Raw genomic sequence first — 18,792 nt, 5'->3', positions numbered from 1 at the left:
TTACACTTTGGAAAGGTATTGTGTAAGACAACAATAGCCTATAGATGTTGTTGATTGTTTTGCACCTCTATTCTTTGTCTTAGAATTCTCCTGATGTTCCAAATCACCTAGTTTATTCACTATAGGAGCCTCAAAGTAGTTCCAAATATACTTGGCAGTTTACCCTTCACAGAACGCATGGAGAATAGTATATTGAGAGCATCTAGATGCCATTTGATTTCAAATCTTAGCATCACTTCCTCTAAAGGAATTTTATGTCCTATCGAAAACAACCTCTCTAACTCACCTCTAACGTAGAGGTAAGGTCTACGTACCCTCTACTTTCCCCAAACTACACTGGGTATGTTGTTGTTGTAACAGCCTCCACATCAGGAATTAGAATTTGGAAGGAATTGAGTTTTTACATACCTTGCTCAATAATAGACGTCAGGCAGAAACATTACCTCCTTAGGTTTGGTTTTAGGAGGGTTAATAGCAAGGAGAGTATATGTGGGAATTGACTGTAGAATGCTTTTGATCCGAACAATAGTTTTAGGAGGGTTAATAGCAAGGAGAGTATAAGTGGGAATTGACTGTAGAATGCTTTTGATCCGAACAATAGTTTTAGGAGGGTTAATATATCAAGGAGAGTATAAGTGGGAATTGATTGTAGAATGCTTTTGATCCGAACAACGATAACATCCTTCTTTGCCACCCATTGAGCTTCTTCACTACTTTAGTAACCATGTTGTCGAAGTATGAGATCCTCTTCCTTCCCGCACAAATTGGACATCCAAGATATGTACTAAAGGGGAAGCTTTTCACTTTTCTCTATGAAACATGTACAATTTCTCACCTTGTTGATCCTGTAGGCATTAGCTTTAGGATCACTGAGAAAGAAGTTTTTTTTAAACTAGTAACTATAGTCTATATATCCACAGGTATACTGCAACAAAAGTATAGCTCCCCTTCAAAAAATATTACAACTTACAAAGAAGCTTTTGTTGGTGATGATTCTTTGCCTAAAGCCTTTTCATAAGCCTCACCATTCTTGTCTGAACATTTCACGATAGTAAACAAAATCTCCTGCGTAACTATTCCCACTGATGAGATCATGCATGCAGGTGTTTAACCCCTTCAGTGTCATTGACAAAGACTTAAGAGTAAAGCAATCACATAAATATACACAGTGATAGGCACAACAAGAAAAAGAGATTCATGTAACAGTAGGATCTCGTGTTCTTCATTCATTTTGAAAAACTTATTCAATTGATAGAACAACCATCATATCATTCCCAGCCACACTTGCCTTTTTACAAAAAATTGTCTATAATGGCCCTCAATGCTCCATAATTGAAGCCCAGCATTGCAGACTAACAATCATAGCATAATTTCACTACTGTAAGCGTGTTGCAACTTTAAACTTTTTGCATCCGCAATACAAGTGTTTGAGAAGAGGACTAAGACGATAAATGTTAATGTCCAATATGAACAACAACGATGGGAACAAGTAATTTTATATAATCAAAATAAGATGAGATAAATTAAATGCATAATCAAATAAAGTATGTCTACTGGAATTTGATTTTTTTCCATTGAAAAGGAGCGCCTCTAAATGTCAAAGCCTGAAATATTGCACGTTTAGTAATTGAACTAAACAGGAATATAGTGCATATCTCTAGGTTTAGAACAACAAAAGGTGTTTGGTCAGAAGAGTAACATGCAACAAATATTACAACAAGGTGTCTAGAAATTCGCTTACTGTGGTATATGTTATTTGTGGATATTGCTGTGTCCCTTCCAAACCACCAGAAGACTCAACGCTGAAGTATGTCTGATCTCCTTTAACAAATGCGGAGTATATGAAAACCAACTCCATATTCTCGGGATATGGGGTTTCTCGGATTCTTTTCAAGAGTTCATCTTCAGCGATGTAAATCTTTTTTAGCGTCTTTCCAATTTTTCCTTCCCAAATCCCTACCAGCTCATTCATTGAATACACATTTCCCTTTGGCCTCAGGTATATTGCTTTGTTCAGAGTACGAACATCATCCACTGTATTTATGGCAAAGGAAGCAACATCATTTTCCTTCATAAAGACAGCTTTAGCAGTTCCATCACCAAATATGCTGACTTCATCTCTCGGAGGGGCTTTCAGACCTGGTTGAACAAGTGACGGCAGTAAAACACTTGTAAAGAAGTTGCAACAGACATAAGTGTAAGGAATGCCTTCAGCTTCAATGATACGCCTAATCTCGGATTTTCTTGAGTAAAAATTGTGGTCCAAATCAGAAACTTGAGTTCTGTCAGGATCTGCCCCAAACTCTGAAGGGAGGAACCGTTTTATGCAACCAGCACGCTTTATAGCAGAAATCAGAATCTTTTGTTCGTGGACTTGCTTAGATGAAACAGCACAAATCGCGACATCAACTTGCTTGAGTGCTTCAAACAGGATATCTTCATCTTGTAGTGAACCCTTGATTAGTGTGAGGCCGGCTCCAGAAAGGGTATGAAGCTTTTGGGATTTATGTGGATCAGAGAATGCAGAGTCTCTGACAAGTCCGAACGTGGGATGAAAGGAATTGAGGCTGGCCTTCGCCAGTTCAAAACCCAAACGGCCTGTTACTCCGATTATCAGTATTTTACTCTTATTGGATTCCATTTATTGGCGTTAGTCGTCTCCTGTGAGCTGAGGTTTGAAGACTCCCGAAGCAGAAAACAATAGGAATTTGATTACTGTACACAATCACAAATGATTAGTATTCTAATGATAATTCCAACAAGCATAATTACTGATAATGGAAAGGTTATGATATTACACATAGGGCTGTTCACGATTTTGGTTAAAACCAAAACCAAACCGAAAATTTAACCAAACCGAATAAAAAAACCGATATTCAGTTTGGTTTGGTTTGGTTTGGTTTTAAATTTGAATAACCGATAATATTTGGTTTGGTTATGGTTATAGTAAAAAATAACCGAATAAATAACCGAACCAAACCGATAATTATATACATAAAAATTATAATTATTTATATGTATAATATTAGCTTTTCATAAATAATTAAAAATATTTTATACCTTTTAATTATTAATTTAATTTTAATATACTTATTATGTCCAACAATCCAAGCCCAATCCAAGCTCAACTCTCTCAACTCTCAACTCTGAAGCCCAACTATGTGAATAGCCCTAGAAAGTAAAAACCCTACTCTTTCTTTTCCTTTTACATTTTCACTTCCAACTATGTGAATAGCCCTAGAAAGTAAAAACCCTACTGTTTTGAGCATTGATTAGTTTGGAGCTTAAGCTAAGGAAGATGTACTTTTGATTATATTATGGTCTATGGATTCTCTAATATCTAGTTAGTTTAGTTTAAACATGTAATTTTTTTATTTATGGACAAAGTTGTTTGTATTTTGGAACCCCTATTTGACTTGCTCTTGTAAATATAAACTACGTTGCAAGTTTGGTGGACCTAATTTGCCATCAACATGTCTTTCCGACAATAAACCGAAAAACCGAACCAAACCGAACCAAACCGACAATAACCAAACCGTGGTTATTATTTTACTTGGTTTGGTTATGGTTTTAGACATTTAAAAACCGACTAAATTGGTTTGGTTATGGTTTTAATCAATAACCGACCCAAACCGAACCATGAACACCCCTAATTACACATAGTACTCTATTTTTTTTTTTTGCCTTTCTGTTTTGTGGTTTATATCCTTGAAAATTATATATCTGTTTTATACATTAAGTTAATTGAATATTGATTCGCCATTCATCATATGATTTTCAAATAAGAATAAAAACCAAGATTAACAAAACCAGTAATATGCCAGTAATCGCGTCTCAATTATCTTAAATATGGAGTTAATTCGACATAACAGATGAACAATGACCAACTTCATGCAGAACTAGGATTGGCAGAATTAGCGCATGAAAACATAACCCATCCACTCCATACAATAACCCGCCCATTTATTAGCTCAACCCAGTTTGATCCGTCCAAATTCAGCCCAACCCACCCATTTGAAATGTTTATGGAGAACAAAACTCAAAACTTTTGGGTCAGTAAGTAGTAGTACACCGTAGAATTATATGTGAATTCACATTAAACAAAAATCGAATTAAAACTCACCGCTTGCAAAGAACATGAAATGAGCATACTGATTCGATGCAATTGAGTTCTAAATAACGTTTAAGAAGTGAGATTGTGCTCTAATTTTGCACAGACACATTGGGTTTTCCCTATAATATACTAGATGTGTATTTCTCGTAGGCTCCATATTGTAGAAATGGTAAAACAAACCAGTACATGAGTACAATTACAATTCACTGGTGAATATCTATGAATATTTGATTCTCTGAGACTTACAAAAAAAATGTTTCTATAGTGTTTCATCTTTCTTAGTAAGAGGCTTCTATATATAGTGTCTCTTCGATCAAACGAGATTGGGTTTGTCGAGTAAGATATATGGATAAATTTGAGGAAAAAAAATTAACATTTTGATTTTTAAATTACAGATTTGAAGAGATGAGGAATGGAATACCTTTAATTCCGCTGCGATACTAGTCTCTTTTTTTTTTTTGTCTCCTTTGAAGCTTTTAGTGTTCAGGAGTAGAAATGGTGGCAATGGTCGTTTAGTTTTTGAGGCAGAGAGCTAGGGCTTGTTGGTTTGAAGAAGACGACTAGCATAAGTGGCAGAACGCACTTAGAGCCCGTTGGATTGCTTAAAAAAATAAATTTTATGTATGATGTGTTTTTAGAACTTTAAAGTGATTAAAGTTATTTTTATAAATAAGCAGTTGAGTGTTTGGATAAAAATGCTTAAATAAGGAAAATTATGTGAATTTTAGGGTTAAAAGAATAAAAATGGTAGTTTGGAAATTTAGTTAAAATATAAGGGATATAAAAGTAATTTTCATGGTCAAAGAAAATGACTTTAAGCACTTAGAAAAAAAAGATAGAAATCCTAACTTTTCATTTTTGACTGACTTTAAGAACTTTCTGACTTAAAGTTAGCATTAGGCAAATACGTCCAAAAACTGAAAAGGGGCTTTAAATTGGTTTTGACCAACTTAAAGTCAATCCAAACGGGCTCTTAGTATACAATTGAGCGTACTAGGAATGTTTGTATTAGTAATAGTTACGCTTATGAGTCCATTTGGATTGCTTAAAAAAGTAATTTTTATATAAAAAATATTTTTAAAATTTTTATTTGCTGAAAGTTATTTTTATAAATAAGCAGTTGAGTGTTTAGATAAAAGTGTTTATACTGAAAATAAGTTGATGTGTTTGGCAAATAAGTGTTGTTAAGCACTTATTTTCTGTCAAAATGATTGAAATACCCTTAAAGTTGTTAACACCATAATAAGTTGATTTAAAAGATTTTTAAACTCTAAAATTGATTTTAATCAAAAGTAATTTATAATGTAAAATCACTTCCACTATAAAATGTTTATTTAAGTTAATTTTTTATAAATACATATCTCATTTACGCTTTCTAATGAAGTTTGTTGGAGTAATGTGGTTGCTTTATATCTTTTGTTTCCAACCAAAACTACTCCACTATATTTTTTATAAATACATGTCCCATTCATTCTTTCTAATGAAGTTTGTTGGAGTAATGTGGTTGCTTTAGTATCTTTTATTTTCAATCGAAATCACTCCACTATAAATACAAGAAGTGAAAAATATTCATATAATACAAGCATCAAGCATTAGAAATGTCACTAGCAATCATATCACGAAACCTCATCCAATAGACATCATTTTGTTCTCCTACATCTTCGACATCTACATTGTTAGCTCTTGAAGTTGTGCCAATATCATCAGAATCAACCGATGGAATATAGCTCTCATTCTCGGCTGTTTGGAATGCATCATCCACATTGCATTTTTTTCTAATATAGTTGTGAATGGCCATAGTAGCAAGTACGATGTCCCTTTGTGTGTCAATGTGATAGTATGGCATGTCCCTCAAAATAGACCATTTTGCTTTCCAAACGCCAAATGTGCGCTACTACTTTTCTACAAGAAGAGTGTAAATAGTTAAATTTCTCAATGCATCCTCTTGGCTCTCGCAATTGTCGAGTTGCACCGCGACAAAATTCAGCTAGGTGATATCTTACATTATTTCCTTTGTATGGAGAAATGTATCCTTTCATGTGTGAATATCCTGAATCAACTAGATAATATATATTTCCATGTGGATGTGGAAAGTTGAGCTCTTCTCTACGAAGGGCCTCAACAAATATATGACTATCGTGAGTTGTTCCTTCCCACCCAGCCCATGCAAATTTAAAACACATATTAAAATCAACAACGGCAAGAATATTCTGAGACGGATAACCTTTACGTCCAATATATGGTATGTCTTGACCTTGCGGTAATCTAGCTTTAACATGTGTGCCATCAATTGCTCCAATACAGTCCTACAAGATATTTACGTAAATTAAGAGAGATTTTTAGTATTATGCCATATTTTGGTCAACTTGATGCAAATATATTAAGAAGGTTTAGAAGGGTATTAATTGAATTGATTGAGTCAAAGAAAACTTATGATGTTTATAGAAGAGATAGATTGAACACAATATTTTAACAAATTATGATACAGGATTTATTTAATATTTAAACTACTAATTTAAGTAAGGCATGGTCCATTTTGTTCTGTGTTAATTAGTTAGTATGTCATGAACTTTTTAGTATAATGAAATTTAATACACTTGGCTAGTAGCTATAACTAGTAAAGCATCTTAGTTAAATGAATTTAATTTTATATATTGACAATTGGACGGTAGAAAAAAAAATGTCTATATATATTCAATACTAGTAAGGGTGTACATGCGTCAGGTTGGTTCAGGAGAGGGATTTGATCGGGGAGTAGGGGTATGCACTATAAAAAAAATAGCTATAATGCAGAATAACAAATTATCACAAACGGGTTACTTACTTTAAAGAAAGGGAGATATCTTTGTTTACATGGCTTGTGAGCATCACAACCATCATTATAATTTGAATGTGGTTGAATGATATCTCTTGCAAGCATGCAAATGGCCTTTAAAACACTATGAAAGTGTCTATGAATTGTCTCTCCAGAATGTTGAAAGATATCTTGTATCATTCGATTTCCAACTCCATGTGCACAAGTCATCAAGAATATGCCTAACATTTCATGTATAGACATTCCACGATTGGGTTTAAGCCCATATTTATCAGTTAGGTCATTAGATAGATCAATGAACACCGCCTTCTTCATTCGAAAATATTTATAACAACGAGTCTTATTTTCTCGTAATATCTCTTGGATAAATTCATTTTCATAGCTCATTGATGTACGATAAGGTTCTTTGCATAGGTATCTTTCACAATACATCAAAATGTATTTACCTGTTATATGACATAAAGCCATCCACTCCTTCTGCTCTCGCGGAATCTCTTCTAGTTCTTGATCTTCGTCATCTAACAAATCACTTAAATGAGGAGATACCACATTGCTAATATCCAACTCTCCATTTAACTGAAAATGAAAATGCCTCAAATTAGTAAAGAATAAAAGTTTTTCCATAACCCAATTTCAAGATTTTTTAGAAACTCCATCGTTTCACTGCACTCATTTCTATCTTCGAAAAATCACATTGTAAATCTCAAATTACTTTTCCATCAAAGAAAAACAACACAACAATACATAAAGTTCCCATATTCATTAAAGCCAACACAACAACAATAACGATAAGGTCTAAGGATACAACCACAACGTCAACACAACATTAACAATACATAAAGTTTACATGCATAACCACAACGTCAACACAACATTAACAATACATAAAGTTTACACGTACAGCTATAATGTTCAAACATTAAACAATAAAAACATTTAACCATAGCAATGAAATCATTCCATTTTCTCAAGGTGTAACTGGTAGTTATACTCCAACCAAGATTTCCGAGCTTCATCAGTTTCCATCTTAAGAAATAGTTGACGTACATCCTTCTTAAGAAACATGTTGCAAACATAGTTGTACTTTTCACTCCCAAGAGGAATATCAGAAAAATTTATCAACATATTCATACACTTATCGATGTTGGGATCATCTATCGAAGGGGATGTAGTAGTGCTTTTACTAGACATAAACTCCACTAAAGAGTGTATATCCTCTTTGAATGATGCCGCACCAGATTTTGACTTATTTTTTTGACTTGATTGTCAGTGCCAGTATCATCAATTAAACCTCATCTTTTAAGTGACGGCTTAGAAAATATAATATAATCCACATTTTGTATATCATCACTTTCATCATTCCCTTCATCACTAAGATTGACCAAGTGTTCTTTGTCATAGCCACCAATATTATTTGTTCCTTCTTCATCAAGATCTACTCCGATGCCAGACATTTGTTCTTGATTCGCTGCATGTGCTCTTTCTCTAGTAGCAACAATATCAGAAAACAACGCATCATAGCGATATCATATAAGTGAAAGATCTATTTTCCTGAACTTATTATATCGATCATCCTCTTGTAACAAAAAAAATCAAAAACTACTTTAAACTAACCAAGCAATTTAACAATGAAAGAAAAAAGAAAGACATATAGAAAAATGTAAGAGATGAACCTTAATTTTTCACTCCCACCAATCATCATCTTCCATAATTGTATTTTTCGTGGCATCCCATCCTAAACCTGTCTCCCCTCTCATCAACTTCTTAAAAAAAATCCAATTTTTTTTTCATGTTATCCCAATGATTTTTTATTTTTTTATCGTAGTTTTTTTTCCGTGGCTCTATTGAATCCTTCGACAATATTATTCCATCCATCTCTATTTAAATGAGTGTGTGGTCTATGTCCTTGTCTAATCTCATTTTCACACAAATCTATAAATTTAATATTGAAGTCATCATCCCACTTAGCATTACTTCGTGCTTTACTAGTTTCCGGCATAATTGAATGTAAACAATCTGAAGAAAGGAGAAATAAATGTTTATGAACTCTACAACATCAAAAGAAGAAGTGGAAGTAGCAGTCGCAACCGCAGCCGCAGCAGCCGCAGCAGCCGCAACAGACTCAAGTTATATATAGCATACATATTGCATTGTGTATAGCAAGCAAGAAAATTTAGAGAAGCTTGAAATCCATAATAAGGAACTCGTGTAGTTACAAATAGCAAACAATTGACTCAATATTTCAAGAATTATAGCTCACTTTCATTGCCAAAAAAAAGGATTCAATCAACCTTAAACTTTGCATGAAACAACCAATGTCATTGCTAATTTGCTAGATATATTTCAATAAAAACTGAGATACTCAATATAAAAGAATGCACTCATACTTATCAAAAAGCTAACATATAAGCAATCAAATGACTAACCTACCTAGACTTACTGCTAAGAGCATCACATTAGAAGCAACCGCTAAAAACATCACAATATGGAACTCAGTAATAAAAAAGATTGAGAAAAAAAATTAGCAGGATTCCACAAGAGGTATTTGCCAAAAGGGGGTAAGAATGTACAGGTCAATATCACGCCACAAGCATCCAAACATATTACATCTTTACTAGATGCACCTCCTGCTACCATTACCAAAAAGTTGGAGAAACTTTAACAGAATTTTCTCTGGACACAAGATGAGATAAAAAAAATCACCTCATGAATTAGAAAACAAACACATGAAGCAGAAATTAAACAACCAAATGAAATCAAAAATGTCTAAAATTGATTCTTTTCATACCATTCAACCAAAACAAATGGAACGACAAGCTCATATATGAAAATATGAAATCTACAATGGAGAGATTGTGGAGTGACAGAGGAAGAAGTATCATCGCCTTTCTTATTTACTCTAAACTACCGTTTGGAGCTTTTCACAGTCAAAGTAAAACGTTTGTCGGTCGCAACATCGGCATGCGTTATAAGTGTAACTTGAACTGAGATTATAAATCCTCCTGCGGGTCAAGGGCTCCTTCTCCCTCCCCTTCTTCAAACTCCGATTCATATTTTTCATAGAGAAATCTCGAGGGATCTTGTTGGTGGGAGAATTTTAGACGTTGGTCTCCGTCTTCTCTTCAATCCCCTTCTCTCTCTCTCACCCAAACTGAAGAAATCTCAAGATCGACAAAAGAGAAAATTGTTAGAAATCAAAGCAAAATCAGATTTCACAATATGTCAGGAGCTTTAACAATGGCAGTTGTGGGAGCATCAAGCTCGTCTCTACTGTCGAAATTAACATAGCTATTGGCGTCTCTGTTCTTGGTGGACTTCAGCGGAAAAAATGAGGAAAGTGATGTGAATTTTAAGGTTAAAAGAATAAAAATGGTAGTTTGAGAATTTAGTTAAAATATAAGAGATATAAAAGTAATTTCCATGGTAAAAAAAATGGCTTTAAGAACTTAGAAAAAAAAAGTTAGGAATCCTAATTTTTCATTTTTGGATGACTTTAAGAACTTTATGACTTAAAGTTAACATTAGGCAAACATCACAATAAGCTAAAAAGGACTTATAAGTTGGTTTGACCAACTTATAAGTTGGTTTGACCAACTTATAAGCCCATCCAAACGAGCTCTATGTTAAGGGGTTGTTTGGTAGAATTTATTAGTAAAAATAATACATGTATTGATTTTTTGTATTAGTATTTAGTAATATCTTATTTAGTATTTTTGCATGATATGTTCACTCTATTGTATATTAAGGTGTGTATTATTAATATCATATATTTTTAGATATTAGTAATGTAAGGAGTTTTAACACATGTATTAGCATGGTTAAAGATCTCATTGACCCTCAAAAAAAAATTCTACGTCTTTTTCCACCATAATTGTGCAGAGAATCTTTGAAATATTTTTATGCAATACATGTTATTTCTAATGCACCAAACTAAATAATGCATAAGAAATAATATATGTACAATTAATGTAGGCATTACTATTATAATCTATTTTAACATTATTCTTATACACTCTACCAAACGATCCCTAATTATACATAGATTTCTTTTAAATCCAAATTGGGCTGGCCCATCTTATTACCTTAAAAGATAAGGGAAAATTTTCAAAATAGCAACATTTTAGAATTTAATAGAACCCTTTAGTTACACTTTCAATATTTATTAAAAATAGCTATATTTAGTTTGCTATTAGATCCATTTATGTATTTTTTTAAAAGTTTCAATTAACAGAATACAAATAAGAAATAACCAATTAGAGAAAATCAAGGAAGACAATCTTTTAAAATAGGTAAAAGTGCCTAAATTTCTCAATCTGTATCTTACAAAAATTAGGAGTCTCAAAATAGAAGATTCTCCTTCTTCTTCCTGAAACACAATAATCGATCAAAAATTTGTATTGGATTGAATTCTCCATTGATAATCATCATTCTTTCTCAAATTCAATTCAGGTAATCAAATATTGTTGCTAGAATAATAAAAAATTTCATCGATCTGTAACGAACCGTTAGATCATTTTGAACATACTAGACCTATTTCTTTCATAAAAGAAATGTCGTCGTATTTCTAGTTTAATCTTCTAGCTTTACTCTAAAATGTATTATTTCAAAAATTTTGTTGAATTAACCTATGCGGAAGAACAAATAAGTTTAATGAAAGAAACTATTGATTTTAAAATGATTACAAATTTCATGAAAAAAAGACCAATGTAGTATGAAGATACAACATGTAAAATTGAATTAAATACAAATACAAACCATCTATAAACTTGAATAAATACAATTTTATAAAGGATACTAAATTTTGAAAAATACAAATAGAGTGTGATAAAAATGCATGGATACAAACATGCTTAAATAAATACAAAATCAAACGACATACATATGGTAAATAATATAATTTAAGAAATGATACAATATTTTCCTTAAAAATCCTAACCCAGTTGGCATAACTATTGACTATTGTAATAAATGCAGTCTACAAATAAATACAAGTTTCATCTAAAAAACTCAATATAGTATGCAAGATACAACATAAAAATTATAATTAATACAAATACAAAATAACATAAATACCGTAAAAAATACAACTTGATAAATGATACAATATGTTGAAATTGCAAATAGATTGTGAAAAAAATCCTAAACCACTTGGCATACCTATTGTAGTGAATACAAACTAAATATTTTGAATAAATACAAATGCTATTGAAGAAAAATAGCTCACAAACAAAAGTTTATTATCAACCAAGTAAAATGGTTGTCCACTTAAAATGGTGGATAGTCCATTTACTTTTTAAGTGGGTAAAATGTCCACTAATATTTTTCTCCACTTGTAAATATGGCTATAAATATAGCCTTAAACTTCAATGTAAAAACACACAAACACATAAAAGAAAGAATTACTATTACTCTCTCTATATTACTACTCTCTCTATTAATACTTTCTATATACATATTCTCTTGTTCTTCTTCCTTTATAAAATTGTCAAGTTAGTTAATTCATAACACGTTATCAGCACGAAGCTCTAATTTTTCAGAAAATTAACTTCTATATCAGGTATATCTACTAAAGAAATTTAATTTTTAAGTTATCTTTGTTATTTTCAAATTAATTTTCATCATGTCAAACTTGTCAAAATTGGAATTTGTGGCACTTGATATTTCTGGTAAAAATTATTTGTCATGGGTACTTGATGCTGAAATTCACCTTACCGCTAAGGGTCTTGGTGATGCTATAATTGAAGGAAATACAGCATCAAGTCAGGATAAAGCAAAGGCTATGATTTTCCTTCGTCATCATCTAGATGAAAGCCTAAAAATGGAATACTTGACAGTGAAAGATCCACTTGAATTGTGGAAAGACTTAAAAGGGAGGTATGATCACCTCAGGGCAACGGTATTGCCAAGGGCTCGTTATGAGTGGATGCACTTACGGTTTCAAGATTTTAAAACCGTAATTGAGTATAATTCTGCTGTATTTAGAATAACTTCCCAATTAAAATTATGTGGGGAAAATATAAATGATGAGGACATGTTAGAAAAGACACTAACTACTTTTCATGCCTCTAATGTAATATTACAGCAGCAATACCGTGAAAAGGGTTTTAAAAAATACTCTGAATTGATATCATGTCTTCTGGTGGCTGAACAACATAATGCCCTTTTAATAAAAAATCATGAAGTCCGTCCCACTGGAACTGCTCTGTTACCGGAGGCAAATATGGTAAAAGCACATGGCCAGTCTGAAAGAAGACATAATAAATATCAAGGTCACAATAATGTGCGTAGGCGTGACAATGACAGAGGACGATATAATAATCGTCGTGGTGGTGGTCAACATAAAAGGGAGAACAATATCAGTTCTCAAAATGGCCCTTCAAAAAGTAACTGTCATCGTTGTGGCATGAAAGGCCACTGGAAAAATGAATGTCGGACGCCTGAGCATTTTGTAAGACTTTATCAAAATTCTTTTAAAAGAAAGGCAAATAGAGGTGGTGCCTCTTCTTCTAATGCTCGGATAGAGTCACACTTGGCGTTCGAAAATAATGTTGAGGCAAGACCTTTGAATAATGATAATATTGAAGCAAATATGGCCTTAAGAGATGATGATTTTAATGACCTCAATGATATTACTCATTTGGAGGTTGAAGATTTTTTTAAGGATCTTAATTGATGTTTAATTTCATGTTTTTCAATATGTTATCATGTACTTCGAATTATTGTGTTTTTACGTTTATGTATTTGAAGAAAAAAAATAATAATCAAGGTTACATTTTTATGATAATTGTATATTATTTATTACATTGTGCTATTTTACAATGTTGTAATTAATTACTATTAGTGTGCTATTATTTAATCTTAATATCATATTGTTACTAAAAATAATATTCGCCTTATTTAATGTCATTATAATAACTATTTATTCTTGTTAATGGTTTAGACATTAATAATATATAATGATTGTATTATTTTTGTCAATAAACAAATTATCTATACATGATGAATAATATTATATTAATGTTTTAATACTTGTGTATAATATTTATTTAAGGTTAATAAGTATATAATTCCATAAACTAAATTATTGTAACATTCATCATAATTGAATCATATAATTTTTTAAATTCTAAATTACCATAATTTAACTTTTTAAAAAAAAGGACTTATGTTTTTCTAGCAAAATTGTTACTTATTTTATTTCTTACAATGCATTTTTATTTTATGAAGATAAATAAATTTATCAGTCTTCAATTGGATTCAAGATGAATAATGGATATATGTGCATTTTGGATAGTGCCACAACTCATACGATATTAAAAGAAAAGAAATATTTTTGTCATTTGATTATGAAAAAGGACTATGTCAATACAATATCTGGTAGTACAAAATTAATTGAAGGCTCTGGAAAAGCAACCTTATTACTACCTGGAGGAACGATATTGGTAATTGATAATGCATTATATTGTAGTAAGTCTCAAAGAAACTTGTTAAGTTTCAAGGTTATTCGCCAAAATGGCTATCATATTGAGACTGCAAATGAAGGAAAGGTTGAATACCTTTATATTACTACAATAAATATGGAGAAGAAAATTGTGCACGAAAAATTACTTGCACTTTCTTCTGGGTTGTACCATACAAATATTGGTACTGTTGAATCACATGCCATTGTAAACAAAAGGTTTACTGATTCTGATGATTTTATCATTTGGCATGACCGGTTGGGCCATCCCGGTTATAATATGATGCGCAGAATTATTGAGAATTCACATGAACAAACTTTGAAGAATCAGAAAATTCTTCAATCTAAGGAATTCTCTTGTGTTGCTTGTTCCCAAGGAAAACTGATTATCAAACCATCAACAACTAAGGTTGGGATTGAATCCCCTGCGTTTCTAGAACGTATACATGGTGATATATGTGGGCCAATTCACCCTTCATGTGGACCATTTAAATATTATATGGTCTTGATAGATGCATCTACAAGATGGTCACATGTGTGCTTATTATTAACTCGCAATATGGCTTTTGCGAGATTGTTAGCTCAAATTATAAGGTTAAGAGCACAATTTCCAGATTATGCAATAAAGATAATTCGTCTTGATAATGCTGGTGAGTTCACATCTCAATCATTTAATGATTATTGTATGTCGATTGGAATAAAAGTTGAGCATCCGGTCGCTCATGTACATACACAAAATGGTCTAGCGGAATCATTGATTAAACGCCTCCAATGGATAGCTAGACCATTGCTAATGAGGACAAAACTTCCTATTTCAGTATGGGGGCATGCTATTTTGCATGCAACAGCACTTGTGCGCGTAAGGCCAACAAATTATCATGAATTTTCCCCATTACAGTTGGCGTTTGGAAGGGAGCCAAATATATCCCATCTTAGAATATTTGGGTGTGCGGTATATGTCCCAATTGCTCCACCGCATCGCACAAAGATGGGTCCCCAAAGAAGGTTGGGAATATATGTTGGGTATGAATCTCTTTCTATTATAAAATATCTGGAACCTATGACTGGAGATTTATTTACGGCAAGATTTGCTGATTGTCATTTTGATGAATCAGTATACCCAACATTAGGGGGAGAACATAAGTAGATGAAAAATGAGATAGATTGGAATTCATTGTCACTATCTCATTTAGATCCTCGAACAAATCAATGTGAGCAAGAAGTTCAAAAGATGATTTATTTGCAGAATATTGCAAATCAACTGCCGGATGCATTTACTAACCTTCCACGGGTTACTAAATCGCATATCCCAGCTGCTAATGCTCAAGTTCGAGTTGATGTCCCAGTAGGACAACTTATTCAGGCAAATGAATCTAGACCACGCTTAAAACGTGGAAGACCATTTGGTTCCAAAGATAAAAATCCTCAAAAAAGGAAAGGAATGAATGATCAAGATGATCATAATTTGGAGGCGAGTGCTCAAGAAGAGCCAGAGACACAACAAATGGTGATACCACCGAGGAGGTCCAAGTACCTGAAAATAATGAGAATGAAGAAATCTCAATAAGTTATGTCTCGACAGGAAAACGGTGGAACCGAAATAATATTGTGGTCGATAATATTTTTGCTTATAATGTTGTCATTGAAATAATGCAACAAGATAAGGATCTTGAACCAAAATCTGCCGATGAATGCAGACAGAGAAATGATTGGCCAAGATGGAAGGATGCAATTCAAGCAGAGTTAACTTCACTTGAAAAACGTGAAGTTTTCGGATCAATAGTTGAACACCTGAAGGTGTCAAGCCAGTAGGGCACAAATGGGTTTTTGTGCGTAAACGAAATGAAAAGGGTGAAGTCGTAAGATATAAAGCACGACTTGTAGCCCAAGGTTTTTCGCAAAGACCTGGCATTGACTATATGGAAACATATTCCCCTGTGGTGGATGCAATTACTTTCAGGTATCTAATGAATTTGGCAGTTCATGAAAAGCTTGAAATGCAGTTAATGGACGTGGTCACTGCCTATTTATATGGCTCATTGGACCACGACATTTTTATGAAAATTCCCGAAGGGTTCAAAGTGCCTGAAGCATACAAGGATTCTCGAGAAAATTGCTCAATAAAACTTCAAAAATCCTTGTACGGGTTGAAACAATCAGGGCGAATGTGATACAATCGTCTTAGCGAATATTTGCTAAAAGAAGGATATAAAAATGATCCAATTTGCCCTTGTGTCTTTATGAGAAGGTCTGGATCTGAATTTGTCATAATAACAGTATATGTTGATGATTTAAATATTATTGGAACTCCAGAAGAACTTTCAAAGGCAGTAAAATGCCTGAAAAAGGAGTTTGAAATGAAAGATCTTGGAAAGACAAAATTTTGTCTTGGTCTACAAATTGAACATTTTACAAATGGGATATTTGTCCATCAGTCAACATATACTGAAGATATTTTAAAGAGATTTTATATGGATAAAGCACACCCATTGAGTACTCCAATGGTTGTGAGATCTCTTGATATTAATACAGATCCGTTTCGGCCTTATGAAAATGATGAAGAACTTATTGGTGCTGAAATACCATACCTTAGTGCAATTGGTGCATTAATGTATCTTGCCAACAATTCTAGACCAGATATAGCTTTCTCAGTAAACTTGTTAGCAAGATTTAGTTCTTCACCAACACGCAGACACTGGAATGGAATTAAGCATATATTCAGATACCTTCGAGGTACCATTGATATGGGATTGTTTTACTCAAATGATTCCACGTCACAATTGATTGGTTATGCAGATGCGGGATATTTATCTGATCCCCATAAAGATCGATCGCAAACAGGCTATTTATTTGCATGTGGTGGTACAACTATATCATGGCGTTCAACAAAGCAAACTATGGTTGCCACTTCCTCAAATCATGCAGAGATAATAGCCATTCATGAAGCAAGTCGAGAATGTGTTTGGTTAAGATCAATAACTGAACACATTCAAGAAACATGTGGTCTTTCTTTGACAAAAGACGCTCCAACAATATTGTATGAAGACAATGCTGCATGTATAGCTCAACTGAAGGGAGGATACATCAAAGGAGACAGAACAAAACATATTTCACCAAAATTCTTTTTCACTCATGATCTTCAAAAGAAGGGTGAAATAGATGTCCAACAAATTCGTTCAAGTGACAATTTGGCGGATATGTTCACCAAAGCATTGCCAACATCAAACTTTGAGAAAATGAGATACAAAATTGGAATGCGTCGTCTTCGAGATATTAAGTGATATTTTCATCAGGGGGAGCAAAATACACGCTGTACTCTTTTTCCCTTAGTCAAGGTTTTGTCCCACTGAGTTTTCCTGATAAGGTTTTTAATGAGGCAGCACTCAAGGCGTATTATCAGATATGTGTACTCTTTTTCCTTCATTAGGCTTTTTCCCACTGGGTTTTTCCTAATAAGGTTTTAACGAGGCACATTTCTCGTGGACATCCAAGGGGGAGTATTATCAACCAAGTAAAATGGTGTCCACTTAAAATGGTGGATAGTCCATTTACTTTTTAAGTGGGTAAAATGCCCACTAATATTTTCCTCCACTTGTAAATATGGCTATAAATATAGCCTTAAACTTCAATGTAAAAACACACAAACACATAAAAGAAAGAATTACTATTACTCTCTCTATATTACTACTCTCTCTATTAATACTTTCTATATACATATTCTCTTGTTCTTCTTCTTTTATAAAATTGTCAAGTTAGTTAATTCATAACAAAGTTGATATTAATACAAACTAAAAAAGAAAGACAATATACTTAACAAAATACAAATGTTATGTGAAGAAAAAAATGCTATGTTCTTCCTCAATTTGGCGTTCAACAAGTTCTTCGACTTCTTCTTCAGATGCTATGTTCTTCCTCAAATCTCTAAAAAATTCGATAAAATCGTGAAAGATATATGCTGAAAATTTGCTTACCTGAATCAATGAGATTGTGATGTACATCTTTTGGAAGAATTTAATATTTTTTGGAAAAATAAATCGTGCACTTTTGATGAGAGAAAAGTGAGAGTTGAAACTTTAAGAATGGAACATGAAGAGAATGGCATGAAGAAATAGAATGAGAGAGAACGTGGGTAATTATTAGGTGCCAAATATGGGCAGTTAAGATAATTTAGGAATTAAATTAGAATATATTTAATTTGCTATATATATAATATTGTTCTTTTAAATAATATTTTTAAAGTGTAGCTATTTTCAATAAATAAGTTGAAAATTTTGACTATAATTTTCCCCAAAAATAATCCAAATAACAAAACTCTTGGCCCAAAAATGAGACCAACAGCAAACAAAAACGAAGACAAAAACAGCTAAACAATGAAAAAAAATCTAAAAAGGAAACTAAAGGTTG

General features: G+C 32.8%; 1 protein-coding gene and 1 pseudogene across 1 annotated transcript; both read right to left on the bottom strand.

Annotated features, from left to right (window-relative positions):
• Window positions 1-168: 168 nt before the first annotated feature.
• LOC129895215 (probable pinoresinol-lariciresinol reductase 3) lies at window positions 169-4,691 on the bottom strand. The gene is made up of 2 exons (XM_055970897.1): window positions 4,536-4,691; window positions 169-2,715 (listed from the first exon to the last, which is right to left on the bottom strand). The coding sequence occupies exon 2, from the start codon at window positions 2,639-2,641 to the stop codon at window positions 1,712-1,714; it is 930 nt and encodes a 309-aa protein (XP_055826872.1). The 5' UTR covers window positions 2,642-2,715; window positions 4,536-4,691; the 3' UTR covers window positions 169-1,711.
• A 3,192-nt stretch (window positions 4,692-7,883) lies between these two features.
• LOC129894839 (L10-interacting MYB domain-containing protein-like) lies at window positions 7,884-8,949 on the bottom strand (annotated as a pseudogene).
• Between the last annotated feature and the right edge of the window lie 9,843 nt (window positions 8,950-18,792).

The sequence above is a fragment of the Solanum dulcamara genome, chromosome 7 (assembly GCF_947179165.1).
Source record: "Solanum dulcamara chromosome 7, daSolDulc1.2, whole genome shotgun sequence".
Taxonomy (NCBI): domain Eukaryota; kingdom Viridiplantae; phylum Streptophyta; class Magnoliopsida; order Solanales; family Solanaceae; genus Solanum; species Solanum dulcamara.
Note: the sequence above shows the minus strand (reverse complement) of the source record. Positions and strands in the feature narration are given on the sequence as shown.